The sequence below is a fragment of the Chelon labrosus genome (genome assembly GCF_963514085.1).
Source record: "Chelon labrosus genome assembly, chromosome: 8".
Taxonomy (NCBI): Eukaryota; Metazoa; Chordata; class Actinopteri; order Mugiliformes; family Mugilidae; genus Chelon; species Chelon labrosus.
Genome location: NC_140358.1, coordinates 8,703,101 through 8,726,605, shown reverse-complemented (window position 1 = coordinate 8,726,605; position 23,505 = coordinate 8,703,101). Strand labels below are relative to the sequence as shown.

At 41.9% G+C, this 23,505-nt stretch overlaps 1 protein-coding gene across 1 annotated transcript; it reads left to right on the top strand.

Moving 5' to 3' along the window:
• Positions 1-1,301: 1,301 nt before the first annotated feature.
• apln (apelin) lies at positions 1,302-22,453 on the top strand. Its single transcript, XM_084550464.1, has 3 exons — positions 1,302-1,459; positions 14,328-14,500; positions 18,077-22,453. Exons 1-2 carry the CDS (start codon positions 1,393-1,395, stop codon positions 14,492-14,494), a joined length of 234 nt encoding a protein of 77 aa, XP_084406590.1. The 5' UTR covers positions 1,302-1,392; the 3' UTR covers positions 14,495-14,500; positions 18,077-22,453.
• Positions 22,454-23,505: the final 1,052 nt, after the last annotated feature.

Sequence of the window (23,505 nt, the reverse complement as noted above, 5' to 3'; positions counted from 1 at the left end):
AGTTCAGTGTTTCTGTTACATATTCTGTATGTATAACGTAAAACGCACGACATTTATGCTCCCTCCCGAACAATTTTACTCCCAAGAGGAGACGTAGAAACGTGTCGCCTTGATATTGCTCTATGGTGAAACGCGATAAGAAAAGTTGATGTACTGCTGGTGCTTGCTTACAGTTCTCACAGTTCACACAAAGAAAATTCAGCTTTTCCTGTTTATTGTCAGATAAACAGATGAAAAAAAAAAATAAGTTGACTTATTTTATAGCCATGTAGGGTGGTGGTTTTCTTGTGGCTTTTGTTCATGAAAAGAATAAAATCTGTGAAACAAAATAAAACAAATGACTTCAGGGGTAAGTGAAACAAATAGTGCGAGCGATGGAATCAGGCAGAGTCTGATAAGTTTTTTCCTGCAGTCACTCCCAGTGTCACAGACACTAACTTCAAACGGCGTGAATGATTTAAGCCATACCTTCAGCGAGACAAGGCTGCCAGCGTCGCCGTTGGGTAAAGAATAGAGCGAGGAAGAAAGGTCTATACAGCTGGCGTAGATACAAAAGCAGGAAAGCATGAACCTCATCTCACACCTTCCCTTCTTTCATCTACTTCCCCTCATAAGCTGGTATTTTGATTCCTGGATTCCTGGCAAGCAGCCCTGTTTGCAATTCAAAGACTTTTCAACAAGAGCATCTGTTTGGGTATTATCATAAACCTGCATGCACCCCCTTCCCCCACCCTTCACCTCCCCTTACTCCCCCCTCTCCTCCCTTCCTTTGCTACCTCTCTCTCTTTCCTCAGTCGTGTGCACTTGCATGTTTGTAGAAAAGGGGTGGAGATGGCCGGGCAGGGGGGCTTTTTCCGTGACCCACAGAGTCAATGATACATAAGCCACATGACCAACTAGTCTTCTTATCCAAGGCAAACAGGACTCATGCACAGAGGCACGCCAACGGACAGACCTGCAACCTGACTTTCGGCACATTCACAGCTCCACTGAACTTGGTTCCTGCCGCCGTTGCTCTGACATAAGAAAAGAAGAGAGAGACACACACACACACCTCCGTGGGAGAGCTGAAATAAAGACGTGCCTTCAGTCTTGGAGTGGCGCTGTCACACACTGATATATAAATACGCATTTAGACAAATACACAGGCACAGTCAGGGAGCCACCACACACACATTCTCACAAATTGACACACTCACTTCTCTCTCACACACACACAGGAGAGCAAACAGTCTCTCTCTCTCTCTTACTCTCTCTCTCTTTCTTGCTCGCTCAGCTGCTCTCTCTCCTCCTCTCCCTCTCTCTCTCTCTCTCTCTCTCTCCCATCCACACACACACACCACTACAGTATATCAGCGAGTGACTAGCGGAGAGCCAGAGGGGAGTGCAGAAATGAATGTGAAGATCCTGACGCTGGTGATTGTGCTCTTGGTGTCTCTGCTGTGTTCTGCCAGTGCTGGTGAGTACAGGAGCGGCCAGCCTTGTCACCGGTCGTCTCCCTCTGCTTTCTATTTTCCTCTCTGTTTGCCTTGGGCTTGTACAGGCAGCTGTAGTTGATCAGTTACCCAGCATGGTTAGCCTTGTGTGGGCTCTAAAAGGCAGGAATATCAGCACCTGGTTGTGTACAGTACTGCACTGCAGTGGTTATACTGTCTGCTATTGTACTACCATACCTTATAATGGTAAACTTGAATGTAGGTTGGAGCTCAGACTGATCATTTTCCTCCCTGCCTCACCTTGATGTATGCTTGTAAGACTTGGGGATGAAATGTGAAGAGGTTTTTATTGATGGACGTTCATGTGTGGAGCTATTCCTGGGAGAAAGATATGCTGGATGTATGGGTGACTGTTGTGGCTGTTATGAAATGTAAGATATGCATGGCACATGTTCTGTAAGGTGGAGTGATTGATTTACAGCGTGATGTATTCCATCTGACCCAAGAGCTATATGATTATTACATGATTGTGATTGTGCAGCAGGGGCAACACTGCACCTATATTTGCATGCGTGCCTCCTGTGGTGACGATAATGAGGATTGTAACTGTTGTACGCATGGATGAGGGGAACACGGATCCCAGATGCATGCATGGTCTCTGGAGGAGCTCAGTCCTGATGCTTTGTCACAGTAAAATTCCGTAAAGTGCTGCTGCGTCTCTGGTGCCATTGTTGGTCTAGATACCAAATCCACTGTGGACTTAAAATGTCTATTATCTGAAACAAAAACAATGACTTTGGGACAATAATACAGGGACAGGGGGAAATTCTTCCTGGAGTAAATGGATTCTTAGAAATGTGGTTGGAGTCCGACGGGCAATCTGCAGATGTGATGCAGGTAACATTGTGGTGTGAAAAAACAACAGTTAGGCCTGTGTAAATGTCTAGACTATTCTTGGGATTAACACCTTCCCACCAACTACAGTTGGTCAGAAAACACACAGACAGGTTATGTTTATATTTTATACATGTGTAAGAAAATAAATATACAATATGTGCCTGCATATAGACCATCTGTTACCAGATTAGATAGATAGATAATGACTATAAAATTCTACATACAGTAGATCTTGGCAGGCCTAAGCATATACCTTGTAAGATGCTTTCTGGCTTATGTTGCTAGGTGCTGTATAGACTGTGGCTGTGAGACGCTGTGTAGACTTTATGCTTGCAAGATGCTGTCCACTCTGTGTATCGATCCATGGACACAGCACTCACAGTTCCCATGCTTCCCAGCACATTCGTTACAGCGACATGCTATTTTTGTCTGAGGCTCTCAGCACATGAGTAAATGGGAAGCAATTATCTAGCATCATGGTCAGTGTCGTTTTTCACGCCCTGCGTGTGGCTAAGCATGTTCCACGCCTGAGAGCCCACCGTGCTACACCAGCAACGGGAAAAACAAGGCTGCTGTGCCTCGGGCTTTCATGGGAGCTTATCCCTCTCTGCGTTCAAGTCATGCCGCTTATGTGCCGCTCTGTTCCCTGGCTGCTACTGTAGTATCAGAGCTCCATTGACAGAGAGGAAGAGAGAGAAATGGAGTGAAAGAGGGGAAGGGATGCAAGTGTGTTGCAGCGTTGATGGGCGTGGGGAGGGATGCTAGCTGGAGTGTGTCTGCGTAGCACAAGCCTCTGCTACAGTATGCGCTGTCGCGGGAAGGTGTCGGAAGAGGCTCTGCATGTAGGCAGTGGGTGTGAAGCCTTTCATCTTGAGACAAACGCTTTTCCAGTTCAGTGGGCTTTCTCTCCCTCTCAGGCATCTGTGCATGTACATGTGTGTCTGAGAAAGCGGAGATACACAGAGAGTGAGACAGTGAGTGCATGTGTGTGTGTGTACCTGCAGGAAGCAATGAATATAGGACTGATATAGGGTGGGGAAGTGTGAGCCTGGATTGTATTTATGGGTGCATATGAGCAAGAACTCCTAGCGCAACAGGCAATTCAACTCAACAACCTAAAGCTGCTTACAATATTCATTCAGAACACTAAAAGAACTGCTGTGGCCTTCTCTATGTAATATTAGCATCCTTTAGCAGCGCACTTCAATTACCCATCCTTGAAAAGCACTCTGGCTCAAGAGTGGGCTCCAGCTTTAGACATGTGGTATCCATAATTCATCCGGTGGCCGATCACTCTTCCTCCCTTTCTGTAACTCTTAAGACTGGGATATAAACGGTCCTTATTCTCAAAACATTCTTGTGTCTGTCACAGCCTCTTACAAGAAATCACATTTTTCTCTGTCATGGAAAACACCATGCCAATCTTCACCTTGGGATGCGCAGGATAAAAACAATAGCATCTGGCTCAGACACACGCACACACTCACCCACGCACCCACATACACAGGTGCAATTGTGAACAGGTGAGGCTGTGGTGAGTGTGAGCGGGGCACGAGGCCCAGATCAGGGCCATTATCTGGCGGAGAAATCGTCTGCTTGGGAAGGGGGTGATTTTATGAGTGCTGTCAGCAGTGCTATTATTCCATATTAAACTTTGATGTATTGTTGGGGCTGGCTGCTCTGTGGAACCAGCATGCATACATACTGTAGTATTGCCAGCCACGCTCAGATGCTCAACCAAGTGTTACGGGTCAAATTATAACACCACCCCCCCAAAAAAGAAGGCCACAGTAAATGCAGCCACTCATTAATGCACAGAGAGGCATAAAAAATGCCTGGTTAGGTCTGATTATTTTGTTAAACAACACCTATAGATGTAAACCAGCCGTAACCAGGAAGCTTTAAATCATAATCCCTGGTTCTCTAATGTAAAGAAGGTGTTTGTGTCTGTGGACGTGATTACAGTGGCGGTGAAGAAAAGAAAAGCAGCTAAACTTTTCCAGATGTCCAGGGATAACATAATAACAGTGGGCAAACAGTTGTGTCAAAGGGGGAGCAGTGGAAAGGTTATTACAGGATTACAGAGAATCACAGAGACTCTTTTTTTTTGTTTGAGGCACAGGAGCTTGAGAGGACCAGCTGGGTTTATATCATGCACACAAGCACGCACACTGCGCAACGCACACGCACAGGGTCAGACGAAATCCGCTTCATGAAGAACCTGGATTTCCTCTTGATGCAGCTATATGAGGAAACAGAGCCAGCAACCTGCAGCATCTCTGTAAATTGTTTGCTGCAGACACAAACACAGACACACACTAAACAGTCCATGACTTGGGTTTGGAATATGAGTAAAGAGTCATTTATTTGCCCCTTAAATAGTAGCACCAGAACTATGTTTCTGTAATGCACACATTATATATATATATATATGTCCATGCTGGTTGAATTTACCTCATTTGAAATGAGCTATACAATGTTTGTTTGTATGTGGACTCAATAACATAAATACATGTTTTTTCATGAGTCTTCCACATGTTCCTTATCTGTCGACACTGTATTAATGTGAAAAAGTAGCTGGATTAACCATTCACGTGCAGATATTTTCTCAGTCAAACTATATTATTATCATGATTTAAAATTACGACATACAACGCCGCTATGTCACTGGAGAAGATTTTATTTTTTTTTTCTTAAAGGCGCTCTGAGATGAACCACTTCACATCTGTATAATATCCCCCCAACGTAAGCTTGGTGAATGGCACTCACAAATAATTGCTCAGGAATGGGAGCTGAAGAAGAGATTTAGCGAAAAATCATAACTCATTTGGTAGGGATATAAGGCTAACCTTTGGGCTAACACTCCCTGGAGAGCTCAGCTGTTGAAGACTTTGGCATATGTGACTGCTGGGCTGCTGTAATGTAATTCAGAATCCTTTGAATGAATAAATCTACTCACTTAGATCTTCCCTTGGGACCAAACTCAGCGAAGGGGGAAAAAAAAGCAAAGGAGGAGTAAAAGAGGGTCCGAGGGACAGAAAAATAAGAGGGCAGACAGGAAGAGAGACTATCTGGGAGCTCAGGGGTGGTGTGAGCTTTTCATGGTGAAGGAAGTCACATCTAAAAACTCACAGCTGGTGATCAGTTTTGTCTTTATTGATTTCATATGTGGCATAAAAATACTCTCTGGCTTTAAAGAAGACATTTGTTCAGCTACATTTCTTCCTTTCCTTATGTCTACTGCAGTCCAGACCCCCCCCCCCCCCCTATGAGCTGTGAGGGCACAACCCTTTAGATTTGGGCAAGGGGTGGTGGGGCTGTGGAGGGGGTCCTGTGTTAACCAGACCTCATGTGATCACCAGACCCTATCCTCAGGCCTGGGGCAGTCATACAACTTAATTAGAGCCAGATATTTTTTTTAAAAAAACTGCTCTGTTTTCCAGCAGTGTCCTATATTAAAGTGATTTATGAGTCTCGTTTTGAACATTAAGTGTTACATTTATTGTGGTTGTACCGGCAGATCGGATTCCTGATCAAGATCTGAGTGGACACTTTTATTAACGGGCTGTCAGACCGCAGAATAAATATCGCGGTTTTTAGGAATGCAGGTGCTTTAATTATTTTCATGCTCAATTTGTAGGAACGCAAAATTGGAAAATATGACTTTGTATATTGCTTTAGAAATGTCATTTGTGGTAGAAATTTATACTTCAGCGGCTACAGCTTCAGCAACTAAGTACTTTAGAGAATCAAATAAATATGGTTTAGGGTATTGCCGCCATTAACGTCAAACCTCTATAGGCGCCATCATGGATCAGTGAGATTTCATATATGGCTGAAAGTGCTGCACAGCTGGCTGTTGTTAGGCTGTTGTAAGTCAGACAAGGGATTTCAGTGCTGTGAAGATGCAGTGTGGATTGGGGCTATAGAAGTGCTGTGGGACTTAGATTTTGGGTTAATCTAGTGACACCCCCACTGGGATCTGCCTAAACTCAAAGCCTTAGGCAACAGGATGTGCGTGTCTCCTTTATTCTCACAGAATGATAGGATGTTGTGGTATACCTCATGTGGTTTCAAACTGTCATGTACCTTATGTTCTCACCTTAAATTAAATGCTTGAAAATGAGAAATGCACTCCTCCATCTTCCCGCACAACCAGGTCCCTTCTGTGACAACACAGAAATCATTCATTTATGAAATCATGCATTATTCATCACAATCGCTCTGTCTTTGATCACAAATGTTATTTTCCCTGGGAGACTATTTCACACATCCACATACACTTGAACGCTGGTCAATCAAATGATCTGCTACTGACTAATAGCATGGATCTCCCCACATACTGTTTCCTGGATCAGAACAGGGCCCCTCGCTGTGTCTCGTTCACAGAGGAGGAGAGGCGGCCCTGCACTCAGAAACCCTCAACAGATGTTTGTAAAAATAGAAGAGCAAAACAATATATGGAATTCATAAACACACATCCACATCAGGCAAACAGTTTATCCTGAGAGCCTATGAAAACCTTATGGACACACAGGGGCCAATAAACACTGAACTTTAGCTCACCTGCAGCACTGTGGGGCTGAACCTGTCAGTAAAAGTCTTCACGAGTTTTATTTCTTCACTAAATGTGTGTGACGAAATTGCTTATCAGGTTTCATAGCATTGCACCACATGCTCAGTATATATCAATAATAAAACTATGCCTTGGGCACTAGAAATACATAAAAGTGCTACAGCAAGTGTACCACGGAAACAATAAAGACAAGTTTTCAAAAATCCACCAAATATCTCTCAATTATTATTAAAACCAATTACTGTAACAGCTATTATTATAACTTTAGCTATCTCAGTACTACAGTGTGTTTGTGCTTCAAAATATTCAAACTGCCCAGCTCCACAAAACTTTGTCACAGACTACTCCTCTGCATTAAGTCAGCTGCTGTATGCCTGGTATTGACATTGACATTGTTTTAGTTTCACATAGCCGTTTATCTGATGCAATGAAACAACTGAACCCAGTTTACTGCACTGAACAGGAGCTATTTAGTTTTTTTAGGTGTAATGTTTGCCATATCTCAAGCATTGTGTTGATCTATGTAGTTAAGGTTTACGTTTCTAATTATTGTTGTGGCTGAGTAGTAACACAGTCTGATGCAACACTGGTGCTATTTTTATTGATTGTATGTGCTATGGGGCGAGGTGATGGTCTCCACAGGATTTAAAAGCTGCAGTAAACCAAGCTCTCCCTCTTTCTCTTTTCCCACATCTCAAATGGGAGAAGGCACGCAGGTTCACAGCATGGGGCGACTGATGACACAGGAGAGGGAGGGGATGTGTTTCACATCTGATTAGTGTGCCCATGGAAACGGATGGTTGGAGGATCCCTTTGCCCTTGACATGCAATCTCTAGAGACTGGGGCAACGGTTGGTATCCTTACCTACCGACTGTACCTGCCATGCGCGAAGGTTTACCCTGCTGCTGTTAGCAGAAACAGCCACACCAGCATGTCTCCTGCTCCTGCCCGCAGCTGTTTCAGCTCACTCAGTGGAAAGTTGTAAAGAAACCTTCCCCCTGAGTTATTTTATGTTTGCATCTCCAACCTGCAGTAACCTTGTAGCCACAAATTCACCTCTTCAACTGGAGTGGGATTGTGAATAAACTAACAGGCAGTCAAGTGGTGAGGGGAGTGAGTGGGTTCATTAGCTGGCTCAATGCTGCTGCCGGCCCTTTGAACTCACAGCGCTCTGATCATAGCAGAGTACGCAGTCTCACACCTCATCATTTCATACACTCTCTAATTCGGGAGCATATATAGCACCGCACTTCACAGGCGGCTGACTTACTCAAAGGGACATCTGCAGAAAGCCAGAAGGCTGCACAGTTTGTTTTTAATTAGTTCTGAACCTTCAGTTAGCGTGGGGGGAACTTTCAGAGCAGGGTGGACAAGGGGTTAAGTTTAAAAGCTGCAGTAATGGGAGAAACTTTTCATGCACTTTGGTTTCCTCACTGGAGTTTGTATAGACAAAGCCAGCCTTGAGCCCAGCCACAAGCCCAGCATTATCACAGTACAACAATGCTGCATATCAAACAGTCCCCGTCAGAAATAAAAGAAAGTGCTCACGACCAAAACAAACCCCCCTCCGCTCGAGAGGAACACTCAGAGGCAAAGTGCGGTGGCCCACAGAGGAGGTTAAAAACATCACAGACACAGTCAGAGGGCTGAGCACAGATTCAGAGTCTGTGCAGTAAAATTTGTAAATTGAGAACCTGGTCGATTTCAGCTGACAATGTCATTCTTTTTGCTCCAAACTGAGCGCCTTTCATGGTGGCTGCCATGGTAACGTGGTCTGAAAGTCGGCAAGCAATCGGTACCAGTTTCTGCCAAGCCCAGACTTACTGGTAGGCTTGCAATAAGCTGCATTTCCGACACTAGACACTGGATTGTGAAAGATGAACAACAAGGGACGGCCTCTTTATTTAGGCATCATTCCATATGTGCTGGATGAATGTGTGGGGAGGCCGTCGGGCAGCTTGTAAATCCGCTGTATGATGCTGTAACAGTGTTGAGGGCTTTATTCTAGGTGAAAAAAATGTTTGGCTTGTATCTGGCACAATTAACACATTTCATCCTTGGCTTAAAAATCCTGATCCCCTAATGTGCTTATGCAGGGGGACCTTCTCTGTCCATGACATGTCTCTGTCTGCCTGTGTGGGTTAGTATGTCTGCGGAAATGGCATGCTATAGAGGGATTCATTAGCTAAAGATACTCCTCTCCTTTTAGTGAATGAAGGAGAGAGGCACACCGTGGAGACAGCAGGCCTGCTCCTCCAACGTCATGGTAATAACCATGGCTACACACACCAGGGTATTTATTCTTCCTCTCTCCTACTAACACAAATATTGTTCTGTTATCCATAAGGATTACACATGCTCATAATAACTACAACAACCTCCCATATAGACACAAATAATATCTTTACATTACTGTGAATCGATGGTGCCCACTGTAATGGTGGTCTGCTTTTATTGCTGCATTTTAAGTATGTAGTCAAGGAATGTGCAACGCTTTAGTGCCATTAGTGTGAGAGGGGGCTAGAAGGCTAAGTCTCCAGCTGTATTAAAGCATCATTGAGGCTTTGACACTGCTGAGCTTTGAGCCAAGTGTTTAAGTCAGCATTCTCACATGCTCTCAATGACAATGTTAACACACTATATATATGTTAGTGATATTCAACACATATGATGTTCTTTATGGACATTTTCTTACTTTAACCTGTCATCATACTAATATTTCACATTTAGCACTTAACATAAAATACAAGTGAGACTGATGGGAATCTTTTTAATCTTGCAGCTATCTGGTCAAGACCCGATAATGGCGCTACAATGGAAAGTTATGGAATCACCACAATTATTAGACTCATTAAATTTCATGGCAATCCTTGCCATAGAGTGTTAATCCATCTTGTTGAGATATTTTATTGAACACGTGCAAAAAAAAAAGAAAAAAGAAAAAGTACTTGTGGTGCTGAAAGAAAAGCCAGGTGATCTCTCAGGATTTACTCTCTGGGTATTATGAATGTCTGAAAAATAGTTTATGGTAATAAATTCAACTGTTAACTTATTTGTGTCTGTCCTAAAGAGGTGGACCAACTGAAATTGTCAGTGGTGCTAACATGGCTCAAGAATCTGTTTATCCAGCTTTGGCAATTCATGATGTTTTAGATGCCCTGAGACAACAAACCTAAAGGAAGAAACTCAGTTCACCATCAAACACATCTGTACAAACTGCAGCAAGATGTGTCACATCAGTGATGTAGAGACAGCAAAAACTAAGTCACAGAGGAGAGATTAGATTTGAAAAGCTCAGCCAACTGTGAAAATGGATCTATGAGACTGCACACAATTGATTCATAATCAGTGTGACTGTGAGTGATGAGCAAGACGAGTAAACAAACAAATAAGATTCAAGAGGACAGCAAATCAATTTGCGGTGACAAAGAAAATTAAACAGAGCTACGATTATATTTTTGAGGCCATTCTTCAGTGCGCGTGTTTACATTTGCTGCTACGGTTTCTAATGAGTGTGTACTTGTTGCTGTAGTTTAATCGCTTACGTCCTAGTGGCAGAAAAACCATTAAGCTGTGGCTGCATTTACAAGTTCAGACATTTGTTATGTGGTCGTTTTGGCAGTCGATACGCACAAATCAGCTTTACAACTATTAATAAGCAGCTCTGGCCCATTTGCCATTTGCTGTGTTCCTGCCCTGACACAGCGCTGTGATATATAGTTTGTTCTTGCCAGCGATGAGGGCAGCTGATGAACTTGGCATTAAACCAGAGGACAGCCATTTCTCTTCTCTCTTCTGACTGGATGGACAAGTGTTGGAAGATGTATATCTCTCCAGGCTCCACTGATGGACGGTTGCAGAATCAACAGGGATAAACTGTCAGTATTTCCCTTTCCACTGGGCCATAATAAGACAGAGAGCTGGCCATTTGAAAAAGACAACATAACAGATATCACCTTAGGAGGTGGTGAAACTAGGACGGGGAAATAGGGAGCAGCCGAGCAGCTATTCATCATTAGTCTGGACACTGGCCAGTTTGTGACACTGTCAACTACTCTCTCCTTTTCCTGACCACTTCCACCTCCCCTCTTCTACCCGTTCCTCCTTGCAGCAGTAGCAGCAATAACAAGGCATTCCTGAAATTCCACCTTTATGAAATTTTAATTAGGGAATTACCATGTGAAGGAAGAAGTGTTGAGATTTGGTGGAGAGAGGGCAAAACTGGGGCTCCAAGGTCAAAGCAGAGATAAGACGCTTATTACTGTGAAACATATATTATCCAGCCATTTTACTGTTTTACCAGCTGAACAGACACATGAGCATATCTCCTGGGAAAAGATCAAATGCTGTACTATGGAGACTGGATCCAATTTCAGAGCAATAAGATAGCTGAGATATCTTTGTTTGTGGAGATGAAATGTGCATTATCCAATGTTAAACCTTCCATGGCAACAATCAAAGGATCTTATCCAGGAGCAACAGATGCCGCCACGTTCAGTCTATAGGTATTCCACACAGATGGATAGAGATACAAAGATAGCTGTTGATATATGTTGTATCTGTCACACAGAGCTGCTTTCCCTACAGGCTGGAAGAGTTAATCTATACTGCCAGTATTATCACTGGGGCCTGGCTTATTTTTAGCAGCTTTCATTACGCTTTTCTATCCTGTAGCCAGATTGGATTGGTTGAGTTGTGTCAGGAGAATGAGAGCTTCTCCCTTCAAACCCCGGTGCAGAGTAGTGGCTGACAGCTTGCCATGGCAGGAGACATCTAAATTGTCTCATTACGGACCTGGGTTATGACAGGCTGAGCCACCCGGAGAAGAACAGCGGATGAGTTGTGTGAGCTGAGGTACAATTACTTTACCACTGCAGTGTGTATACGTGTGCATAGTGACTCAGTGAGGCTCGACGGATGTGCTTGCAGCACTTGTTAAAGTCGGTCTTCACTCGAACATCAGCTGAAGCTGGGCGTTGTGCAGTACAGTATTTACTGCAGGTATGACTGTTAGACATATAAGGTGTCATGTCAATGGTCAGTTTCTGTAACCCTCTGTTCCTCACCTTTCTGAAGATGATATTTAGGGATTGCTGTCAACTATTTTGATACTGACAATCACACTGATTTCACAAAGTAATCTGGCTGGTGACTGCAGATGAAAGAGTACACAGGTTAATTTTCTGTACAGTATAATCAACTTAGTGTAAGAATATCACACAGGAGCTGAGTTCCATCAGGTTATTTATGCTCACTATCTATTTGTTATAACAATGTCAGCCTTTTGATCAAATGTACCAACATTGTTGTCTGTCTGTGGGTTCTGCATCTAAATGCTGCAGTGTTGCAGGGGTGAAAGAGGAGAAAGAGGACTCCCCCAATGACACTTCTGTTAGCCTCAAAATCTACTGAAACAGAGAGCATTGGCATTCAAGCCCCTGGATTTGAAAGAAATGAGTGACTCCCTTCAGAATGTGTGAATTTCCCTCATTCAGTGCATAACAGGAACAATAACAAAGGGATAATAAACAGATTAGGGCTCCTAGACTGAAAGATGTGGTTCAGATGCAGAAATATGCAACCAAGATTTTCCCTGTTGAATTAGCCCACTGTTAGCCCACAGAAATACAGTGTAATGTTCTCACAGAAGAAGATTAGCACAGGAAGTGGAACTTGAGATGTCTGGCGTTTCAGGGATATACATTGAAAACATTCAGCATGCTGTCTAGTTCAGCCCCACGGCTCAGCATTATCTAAACCTGAAAACTAGAAAGCCTTCTTTTTTCCCTCTTTTTCAATGGAAGTTGTTCTTTTAAAATGGCTTCATAAGGCCACCACTGAAGGTCATTAATTGCTAAGGGCTGCAGAGAGACTTTCCATTTCTTCTAAAGGTGTGCTGCTTTTGAGGGAAATTGTTTTCTATTCAGACACATTTATCTCGGCTATTAGAGAAGCTTGAAGGTTTTGAGTGCAGTAGGCAGCCGTTTCTTGTTCATATGACAGCATTTAATATCACAACTCTGCGAAAATTGAAAGAATCTTACGAAAGCTGAAGACCTAGAATTATTGTTGCTTTTCTAAGCTGCTCAACTGCTGTCCTCAGTCTGCTTTCTGCTTTTACGAACCTATGCAGTCAACCAGCTGACTTATCTTAAGCTGTGTCCTCACCCAAGCACTTGTAAAGCCAAGGAAGGTCATTCCCTGGGGAATTCTAAAAATGGTGCCACAGTCGCTCTGAGCAGAAGAGACAGGAATGTCTTGACCACATGTGAATAATGTCAGTCAGCTTTTTGATGGGATATGGACAAAAAAGAATAGTCTTGGAGTAGTCTTTGTAAAGTTTAGAAAGATAACCCCCAAAGATGTCTTTAGGTTTATATCGGCTCAAGCTTTAGAACATATGCAAGACATTGACCCCCTATTAGCAGACAGTTTGTGGACTAATATTCACAATATCTTAGTATCTTCAATCAGTGTACTTGATTTTAATCGTCTGTGCTCTACAGACTTAACAGAAATCAATCTTTAATCACATGGACACAGCTCCATTTTAGTAACTTAGTATGGTTTTCACTTAAAATGAGAAATGCCTCCCTGCACAATTGGATTGTAATACCTACAATATGTGGACGCTATACGCTTGACATACAAAAATACCTCTGCTAATTTTAATTTTACTGGACTGCTGGACATCTCAGTGCAGTGTGAAAGATCAACCATGTAAAATATCCAATTACAAGTAAAGACACGCTGCAAAAAAATAAAAATAAAAAAAGATCTCTGGATCTCCAAGAGGAGGTCTGTCAGTTTGCAATAGGTCGAAAGGTCACAGAGACACTCGGGGTGGACCAAACCATTTGGAAAAAGAGGGGCTTAAGGGGATCAGGCCACACTTATTGAGAGATGACTGAAAACATCTGGGATCACTCTCAAACACACTCATTCTTACACACACTCCTAAGACATTCACACATTCACTGTGGGACACACTGAGCCCATCCCTAGGCCTGGATCAAACGCTGCGACAGGATACACCTCCACAAGGTTTAGTGTTTAGAGAGAGAGGCAAAGTGACAGAGACATGAGACACGAGGGTTAGGGTTTCGTGCTTCTGCCAGGGTTACATGTATCTGCTGTCCCTGTTGTTGGACCACACTGACTTGATGAACTATAATGCTGGGTGGGCTCGGAGAAGCCCACACACACTCTCTCTATACTTATCTGTACATGTCTCTTGTTTCCTCATCCATTAAGAGTGTGATCCCTTTTTGGACCTCGCTACATATTTTCCTTAAGCACTGATGGAATTGGCTCATAATCTAAATGTGATACCCTGAGCAAGAATAGATCGTTAAACACTATATACTGGAGATGATTTTTTTTTTTGATTTGTCCTTTGTCTGTTTATGTCTTCCAGGTCCCATGGCCTCCACGGAGCATGGCAGAGAGCTGGAAGAGGCGGCTACAGTGAGAAAAACGGTCCCGCAAAACCCTACAAGGGGTGGCCAGACCCACAGACCAAACGGCTGGAAGAGAAGACGCCCACGGCCCCGTCTTTCCCACAAGGGGCCCATGCCATTCTAGAGCAAGGTACGTCTCCCACAGTCAGAGGTGAAAAGACACTAGTTACGTTTTGCTGACATGAAGCACCAACAAACCTGCAGTTAAACAGTTGGTGTCCAGCAGTAAAAGGCCTCTACCCTCCATGGACTGTTGTTTAAAAAATATATATACACCTTTGCTGCGTTTTCCCAATCAAACTAATTTTTTGTCAAGGCAGTGCTGCATGTTTCCCAAGAGAATATAACAAAAAGCACTTCTCGATATATTAAATCATAACTGCTGAGTAGTAAGGAATCACAACTTCATAGAGGAATTTCTGAGAGATATATGAAGTTGAGCTCTGAAATACTTTGTGGCAGAATCCTTTGAATATTTTCGATGATGAATGGGAAACTTAAACTCTTACAGTAACACTAGAAAATCTGTTAATGACCATTGTAGCCCGACTATACTCCAACACAAGGATGTTATTGTTGGCACTGATTAAAAGTGCACGTCTTAGCAGATTATTGGACTTAGCCTACCAGATTACATGCCTTCCTAGTTCAATAAAGACTGTTTTTAAGTCTACGTCATTCATTTCCCCACGCAGTAGACAGTTATACTTAGAAACCTAACCTTTGAGGAGATTCAGCTGGAATAAACCTTTACTCTCCCTCTGATTAAGTCCATTAAATCTCTTTTCTCCAAAGATAACACATTGTAGAGTTGGGTTTCGTCATGGTACCAATTTTCTTCCAAGGGACTGTTTAACTTGCAATCAAGTAAAACAAGCGTTTGTGTGAAAACTTTCATTCAAATGTAGAGATAATATTTTACTTATCACCTTTTCACAGTTTGATTTTCTTTTCTGAACCAAAACAAATTCTTCGTATTTCAGTAAAAAACGATCAAGCTTCAGTGAGAAACTAAAATATACTACAGTCAATTAAAAAGCATGATCAAATTTACAGAATATACAGACTGAAACCTGTTAATGTCAGCATATCACTGTGAATGAAAGGCAATAGAAGACACTGTGAGAGACAGGGAAACTCAACAAGACACAATATCCCTGCAGGAGGTGTTGACCATACAACACTGACCTGTAGAGGTCCACCATAAATTAAATCCATTGTGAGAGGAAGCTGCAGCCAGAGAGTGTCAAAGCATGGTTAATGAGTTTTAAGGTGAAAGGACAAAAGCTGCAGATATTTAGAAGCTCCATTCTCTAAAACAGCCTGAGACGTTTTTACAATCTATAGCAAATTTTGGACAATTATTGCTTATTTTATTTCTTTGGACTGGATTAGACATGTTTTGAAACCATGTCTGCTTTCAGTAAAACTCGAGGCACACAACAAAAGTGAAAACAATGAGTTAAGACCAAGCCAGGGTAGTTTGCACTTGAAGGACAACATGGGTCTTACAACTTCCCTCAGTCTGCCAATAAAATGTGAGATTCCTCTGTGCGAATTGAGTGGCCAAGCTTATGTTCAATGCCAGTAAACTGGTCACATAATAGCAGGAGCTTTGGGAAATTGTGAAGCCCTGTAAAAGTGAACGGTTCAGTGAATCACAATGGTGTCTCCGTAAATACTACTTAAACCACAACATGCTGAAGATTTCCCGTTTTTTGTTCCTTTCCCTCTCTGGCTTCTGGCATTCTTGGTTGAGTTCATACTTCACCGCATTCAAGGATTTCTCTTCACATACCATGCCATTTTTTCCCCAACATAAACACACTGGGAATGAGGGCTGTTCATTTTTGTGATGGTGCTACCAGTCTTGACGAAGTAACAGATCCAGGGAAAGCCTGAACTCAAGTCTGAACTTCTTCAGTCTTCTAAGAGATCAGCTTGAAAGCCTCTGTTCTTCGTTATGTGTCGGACTTTCTTTCAGTTTGAGCTGATGATGAGAAAACCACCTCTTGAAGCAGCTGGAGTTGCAGTTTGTTTTATCAAAGCTAAAGTTCAATGGATACATCCAGCTGAGGAGAGAGAGTCGTACACAGACAGACTCCATGTGTCATTACTGAGTTAAACTTAATTGTTACACCGTAAATAAAGATTAAGAACAATGAGTGACATTGTCCATCCTCCAGCTCTACTATTTTCTGGCGTCAGCCCATTTCAGTGTCTAAAGCAGCTCATCTTTTATTCTCTCTGACACCTGAGGCAAACTTGGATTTTTCATCATTACACATTCCAGATGTGAGCGACTCTGAGAAGAAAGACAGCGACCCAGGTCATCGTCTTTGAGCATCTGAATCGACTCAGATCAGACCTCGCTATTACAACTCTTGGATCTAAGCCATGCCAGTGACAGTCTAAAAGACGACAGGATATTACAGATTTAAAGCCGGAGGCAATTTGTGGAAAACCCTTGTGGCCCTGAGTGTGAGAACGCTCAGTGAATGAGTCTTTTAAAGAGTTTCCCATCAAAACACTGTGGAGCAGGTCTGCATCTCCTCCCGTACACTCACTTAGTGATGTAGTATGACTTCAAGGGGGTTGCTGCTCTGAGATCATACTGTAGACACAAAGGCAGAAAAGACAACAACAAACAACAATACCACTCGATGGAGATTAGATATACCATCCATCAGTTTTCGAGGCATTACATGACCACGGAAAAATGCCAGCTTGAAACAAGAACAGGCCCTTATCAGTGAATGAACCCTGTTGTCTGAACCTTCTGAAATTATCACAGGGCGGGAAAAGATAAACAATGAGGCAAGATAAAAGATTTGCTCATTGTCAAGAAGTGATCCAATCCCCTGACCATAGTACGATGTTGGGTTTTTGTTCCACAGCGAGATATACAATTGTTTTTCTAACTCCCTGCTGCACTTTCCAATCAAAGACCGTGAGATCTGGTTGAAACATGTCTGGCGTGGTCTTTTCTTCTTGTTGTTGAAGTGTAACATAACATAGCGTATAGCACAGACAACACTCGAAGAGAAAATCTCCCTCCGGGGCACGGTCATTGGAGAGGAAATTGAAGTGTCTGCATAAGGCTTGGGATAACAACATGAAGATCTTCAAGACCATCAAAAACATACCCTCCATTTACTATCTCTTTTTGCTCTGCTAAGTTGAACACAACAAGTGCCACCAGTGAGCGCTGTTGGGGATACACCACTCCGTGTTTGGAAATGTTTTGGGTTCAGATCCTATTATACAGATGAGACAAAAAAAACATGGCCTAAGCTAAATGAACATTGGAAAAAGCGGATGATATATCATTCCACTAACTGCTGTCCAGTAGATAGTTAATGTGTCCTCGCCTTGGACTAAATTGCTAATCCAGTTTCGTATTTCGTAGTTTCGCCCAACTCCCACAAAACTAACTAAACATAATATATTTTCAACAGTAAAAGTGTTCTTTATTTATTCCATGTGTGTTGCATTGAATAACATGATAATTAAATGTGTATTAACTGACAGAAAAAGAAAACTAAACATCAAATGATAACTTTGTGCTGTTAACAGTGTTTAACTTTATTATACAAGGAATGAAAATAGTGGTTGAGCCAAAAGCATTATCTGCATGAATACCTGATTTTTAGGAAAAACAAAACACATGCTGATGACTCGTTCTCTGTTTCTCTGTGTTTTGCAGGCACTGCTTTGAGCGCCCTCCCCCAGGTTCTGATTTCTATGCTCTTCCTTTGCCTTGGGGGGCCTTGCAATGAAGGGCCTATGCTTGCCCAGCCTGAAGAGTGATGTCCATAGCACCTGCTGGTTCTTCAAGCAACTCTGTCCACAAAAAATCAGGACAAGCCGCTCACCCTCAGCTCTAGGAGGAATTGGGAGCAGGGAAGGGGGGTGGGGGGTATTGAGCCGAGCTATCAGACTCTAATTCTCTGTCTCTCTCTTTCTCTTTCTCTCACTCCCTTCACTACTTATCTATCTCTGTCTTCTCCCAAGTGTTTTATTTTTTATTTTTTTCAATTTTACTATTATTTGCTTAATAGAGCCCAATCATAGCGATCTCCCTGAATGTCTCACACACTTTGCATGACATGTGGTGGAGAGGGAGCCCGGTCAAAACAATCTGAGTCTTAAAGCATCTGTCACTTCTCAAACACGATGTGGTATTCCCATGTCTCAGATCCAAGGTTACTGCAGCCACTGATTTCATTGCTGTGTAGCTATTTAACAGCTTTACTAGAGGGTGAGGGTGCTGATCATGCAGAAGGGCAATGTCAGTTTTAATAGTTGACTAAAGCAAACATTAGGACCACTTATGATATGTTTCGGATGTCTGCTGTGAAAAGGAAAGGCTTTGTGTTTAAAATGGACAAGCAAAAGTGTCACATCTGAACAGCATTATGATCATGACTTAATTATCATTATTAATGGTGCTTTGTACATCCTAATGACAGTACGTCCACATGCAAAGGAAAGCTGGACTGTAAAGAGAGCACATCTTGTCAAAACAATCTATTCAAGTGACAGAATAGTTACTTCATTTAGGAGATTCTTTAATCCAAAGCTATTTAGGTGTTTCTGAACTCATTAACACCTTGGGCGGGGGGTTTACTGACGTGCTCAAGGTTACTGTAACATGTCCCACCTTGGATGAGTCCTTTGACCCCAAATCCCAATCCCAGTCCTGTCCCCGATCCCCAGCCTTCTCGCCACATTGCTGCCCTGCGCAGCTGCTCTACACGACTGTTAACTGGCAGTGGCGGTCTGCTCCACCGACAGGTCGCCTTGCCTTTTAATGAAGTGCCAAATAATAACCTTCTCCACAATGCTGCCAGGAACGAAGGAATGAAAGGTTAGGGAGAAACACATTACCTCTTGTTTGAAGTCTTGATACACTGACACATTATGCATTTTAAATTTCTGAAAACAGAAGTCCCATGTGCGACAATGTTAGCAAGGAGTACAAGATGAATCAGACCAAATATAAAAAATAAAATTAAAGGAGAAACCGTTTCAAAGCAAACATCAGCTCAGCTAATATGCCACCATGATCAGCCTACCACTAGTGCTCTGGCTGTTTTAATATTCAGCATATGGCTGCTTTTACCCTTTGACCGATATCTTTCACTGACAAAATGCTATGCCTTTCCATCATACTGGAATATATTACTGTTTATGTTTATTTCTGTGTTATAGTTTTATTTCTTTTTTTCTCAGGGTGCTGTGATAGAGGCTTGTACTAGAGCAGTCTATTTTGTGCATTTATTTAACAAAACACAAACATACAATACATTTAAAACTTATATGAGCATATTTTCGTATACTGTATCTTTACTCTCCCTCTATGTATACACCAATATAGCCATGATTTATTCAGATTCAGTCATTTCTAGTCTTCATCCTTTCCCTACTTTGTGTTGGGTACAGTTGCCTTTCTCGTCTGCCCCTCCACAGCACAGGTGGTCGTGGCTTTGATCATTATGCTCATTAAATCCTAGAGTTAATCTTTCTCAGATGGATCTCCCCAAGGCTGGCCGGGGCCACTTAGTCTGAGCTCATTGTTAAATTGGCTTAGACTGAAACCACACCCTTCCCCCTTTTTCAATCTCCAAACCCCTGCTGATTCAGTGTGTAACCATGTAACATATTAGGACTGTGACCTGTAGAGCAGCCGCCTTACAATCGTTTGTTTTATATTAGGTGTGCAGAGCAACTTCCTAATTGTTTCTTTCATCCTGATTTTAGGTGAAAATCTAATTTCAGTCCACTGCAATTCAATCAGCCACTTTCCTTACTTCAAAACAGTTTTGACCACATACAGTCAGCAGCTGGTAACTGGTTAACCTAGATTTCTAATACTTTTTCCCTCTCGCCATGTCTCATGCAAATATTATAATAAAGTGCAGAGTCTTCTCAGTCCCAGCATGAGAAGCTTTTATTAAGAGAGCATCTGAAATCACAGTGGTAATCCACCCAGCCAAGCTCACCTTGATTAAAAATGTATTAAATCCTAGCGCACTGTGAAGTGTAATAATTTCAGTTCCACCATTATTTTTTCATACCCTCTCAGACAGAGATGCAGATTTCATTAATGCTCCTTGGGAGTGAGACAGCTTTGCTCAGGATGTCTCATGTATTATTGGGGAAGATAGTAGGAAGATATGAGCTGGGGATAAAAGTTCAAAGGAGTTGGGATGCTGGAAGTAGACTGGGTCATGACAAGGGGTTCAAATCAATATTTCCCCATCTCAGAAGTTATTGTTACGGAGCCGAGCAACGTCTGTATCCACACTGTTCTTCATGAATGTATCCTCACCATCTGCACCAGCCATGCTGCCCTTTCAGAGACCAGAGCAAACCAATGTTTATGGAAACTACCATTTTTAATCTTGGTCTGGTTAACAGTTTAATCCAAAAATCAAAAGCCAAATATCACACTGATCCAAAGCCTCCGGTCTCAACTAGTCCCAACAAATAGACGTGGCTTTGCTCCAAGACTTCTCTGTATGGGTTCGCAAGGCTGCACTTTTGCAATTCCATTATGCTGCTGGAAAAATACACCCTGAAAACAAGAGTCTCTTGGTATGGAATGGTTTTCCAGTGTATTGTGACAATTTTTTGTCTGATTCTTGTCTAGCTGGTTGTCCAAAGCTTACTTTTTGAATACAGTGTGAAAAGCTGTATTTTTTTGTGGATGTAACAAAATAGAAAAGTAGTCTGCAGCACAATATGTCGTAGACACGTGAAAGCTTTCAGGCATTCTTTTCTTGTAGATCATAGCCCACAGCCCCCCCCCCTGCACATCAGGTTAATGGGCCTTGTGGTGTGGAAGGACAAGCACGTCCAGGCTCAAACTGAAATGGTAAACCAATACATTATGCTCGGGGAGCAAAACCATTTTCCTTAATGGTCTTTTCCAGCAAGGCTTACACAAGAGAAACAATTCCTATCCTATCAATGTTTCCTCTCCAGTTCCTCTTCTCTGTGACCATCACAAGGCCTGAGTAATGTTCCTATGCACTTGTTAGCATGTTTTCCTGGTAGAAAAAATGTTTGTTCTGAGAACTTGCCCCTTCTGTGTTTAATAATTTTTGTCCAAATGCATTTGGCTGGGAGTGTGTAAGGAGTGGGGATGAACAGAAAGATAGATACATGTTACTTGTGGAGATGAGAACGAGCTAGCAGCGGGTTTTAAAATATTAGCTTAGCCAATGATCTCTGTTTCCCTATAGCTGTAGACACAACCCCCATAAGAAAATCACAGAAAAACAGAAAGCTTTTTTTATGTTTCTTTTTTTATCCTATTGTCATCCTTTACTTTGTTCTCTACCAGATAAAATTCCTTTAACACTTTTACACTGAACCAAACATCTCATTGTGAAAATGGAAACAGAGTTGGCACACAACACATTCCACGATTTTATCTTGTGAATCTCTACGCCCATCAAACTGTATCATGTTGGCCTTCAGAGTGGGTGTCTGCAGGATCAAGTGGCTGATATTCAATCCAATGCATTCACACGTTTCCACTAGCTGGGCAATCCAAAGGATAACTAGATTTTATCTCCCATGAGAAATAACTATGATCTGTCATTATCTGGGAGCCTCTAAATGAGACTCCCTACACCCAGAATAGCACAGACCCCTCCTGTCTTGATTGCGACACATTCTCCATCTATGTAACAGCTACATTCAGAACAATCTTAGGAGAAATGCCGTCTGTAGGCTCACACGCCATTGCAACAGTGTTATTAGGTCTCAAGCAGAAACCATTTGAAAGACAATGTATTACTCCTGAAACTTATATTCTGTTTATGGTGTGTGCTCATATTACTCACCAGGCCAAATGTACAGTCCCCGTCTCTGTTTTGATGTTGAACTGGGCAAAAATAAATGACATAAATAAATAAATAAAACAAGTGTATCAGAAATGGTTGAAATACTGTGTACATATTTGAACTTTTGGTTTCTAATTTATAAAAGATAAGCTTTAGCTCTTGGAGTACTTATTTTATTTTTTCCTTTCATGCGTAGCTTTGTGTTTTTATTTTCTATTTCTGTAAAGTGTGTAAATATATCTTTATGATAATAAGTAATATTAAAAATCTTATTTTAAGAAAACACTGTGTCCTGCTCTGTTTTGTCAATGTTTTTATGAATAAAAAATAAAAACGATAAAAAATAAATACGAGTCAAAGAGTCAGCAACCCTGTATTAAGACACAGTGGTGCTTTGAGCTAAAGGTTGATGTTTATAATAGACACTGAAAGTGGATCAGGGTGCGCACATCCAAATAAAATAGTTCAGGTGCTAGACAAAAAGGATATATATTGAAAAAATGGTCTGCACACTGTGTATGCTCCAAGTGCAATTTATTTATTTTAAACAGGCAACGTTTCGATCCTATGGGATCTTCATCAGATGGTCTGCATCAGATCACCATTTTTTCAATATAATAGCCACTGACACATTATATTTGCTGATTACATTACAATACACACTTACAATTCATTCTGAGGAGGGTATTAATGTCTCTACTGAATTTCACCTCAATCCATTATGTCAAAACACGAAACAAAAAAATTTGCTGGAAGCTGCTATGAGGAACATGAATGCCCTCCCATCTCCTGGGAAACATGAATGAATTGCTGAAGATATTTAAAATATTGAATTAAAAACATCAGACTATCACTGAAGGCATTATGGTTCATCCTCTGGGCACCATGAATGCCTTGTCCTAATTGCTGTTGAAATGCTTGACCAAAAAACAAAAGTGACTACACCGTGGTCATGCTAGAGGCAAACTAAAGAGAAAACTAAAATCAGACAACTTCATCTTCTGGGAACCATGAATATCTGACATTAACAATTTCTCATTATTCCCATTAAATGCATTATATTTTGAGATATATCCATCTGGACGATTGTGGTACGTCAGCTGACTGACTATTAAACTGACATTACCATCTCTATAGTTGCATAATTTAGGTTTATTTGCTGTGTAGCTGCAGTAGTCACTATCACGAGGTTACACAACATCCAGAGGTGATGTTTTAATGGAGCGAAATGTACAGGTGACGTTCAGTAAAATTGCACTTGGCAAATACAACTGTTAAT

Excerpts from the sequence above, each read along its gene's own strand:
- apln (XM_084550464.1), top strand. The coding sequence starts at position 1,393 with ATGAATGTGAAGATCCTGACGCTGGTGATTGTGCTCTTGGTGTCTCTG. Across the intron at positions 1,460-14,327 it reads GCTGTGTTCTGCCAGTGCTG|GTCCCATGGCCTCCACGGAG; the intron begins GTGAGTACAGGA and ends TATGTCTTCCAG.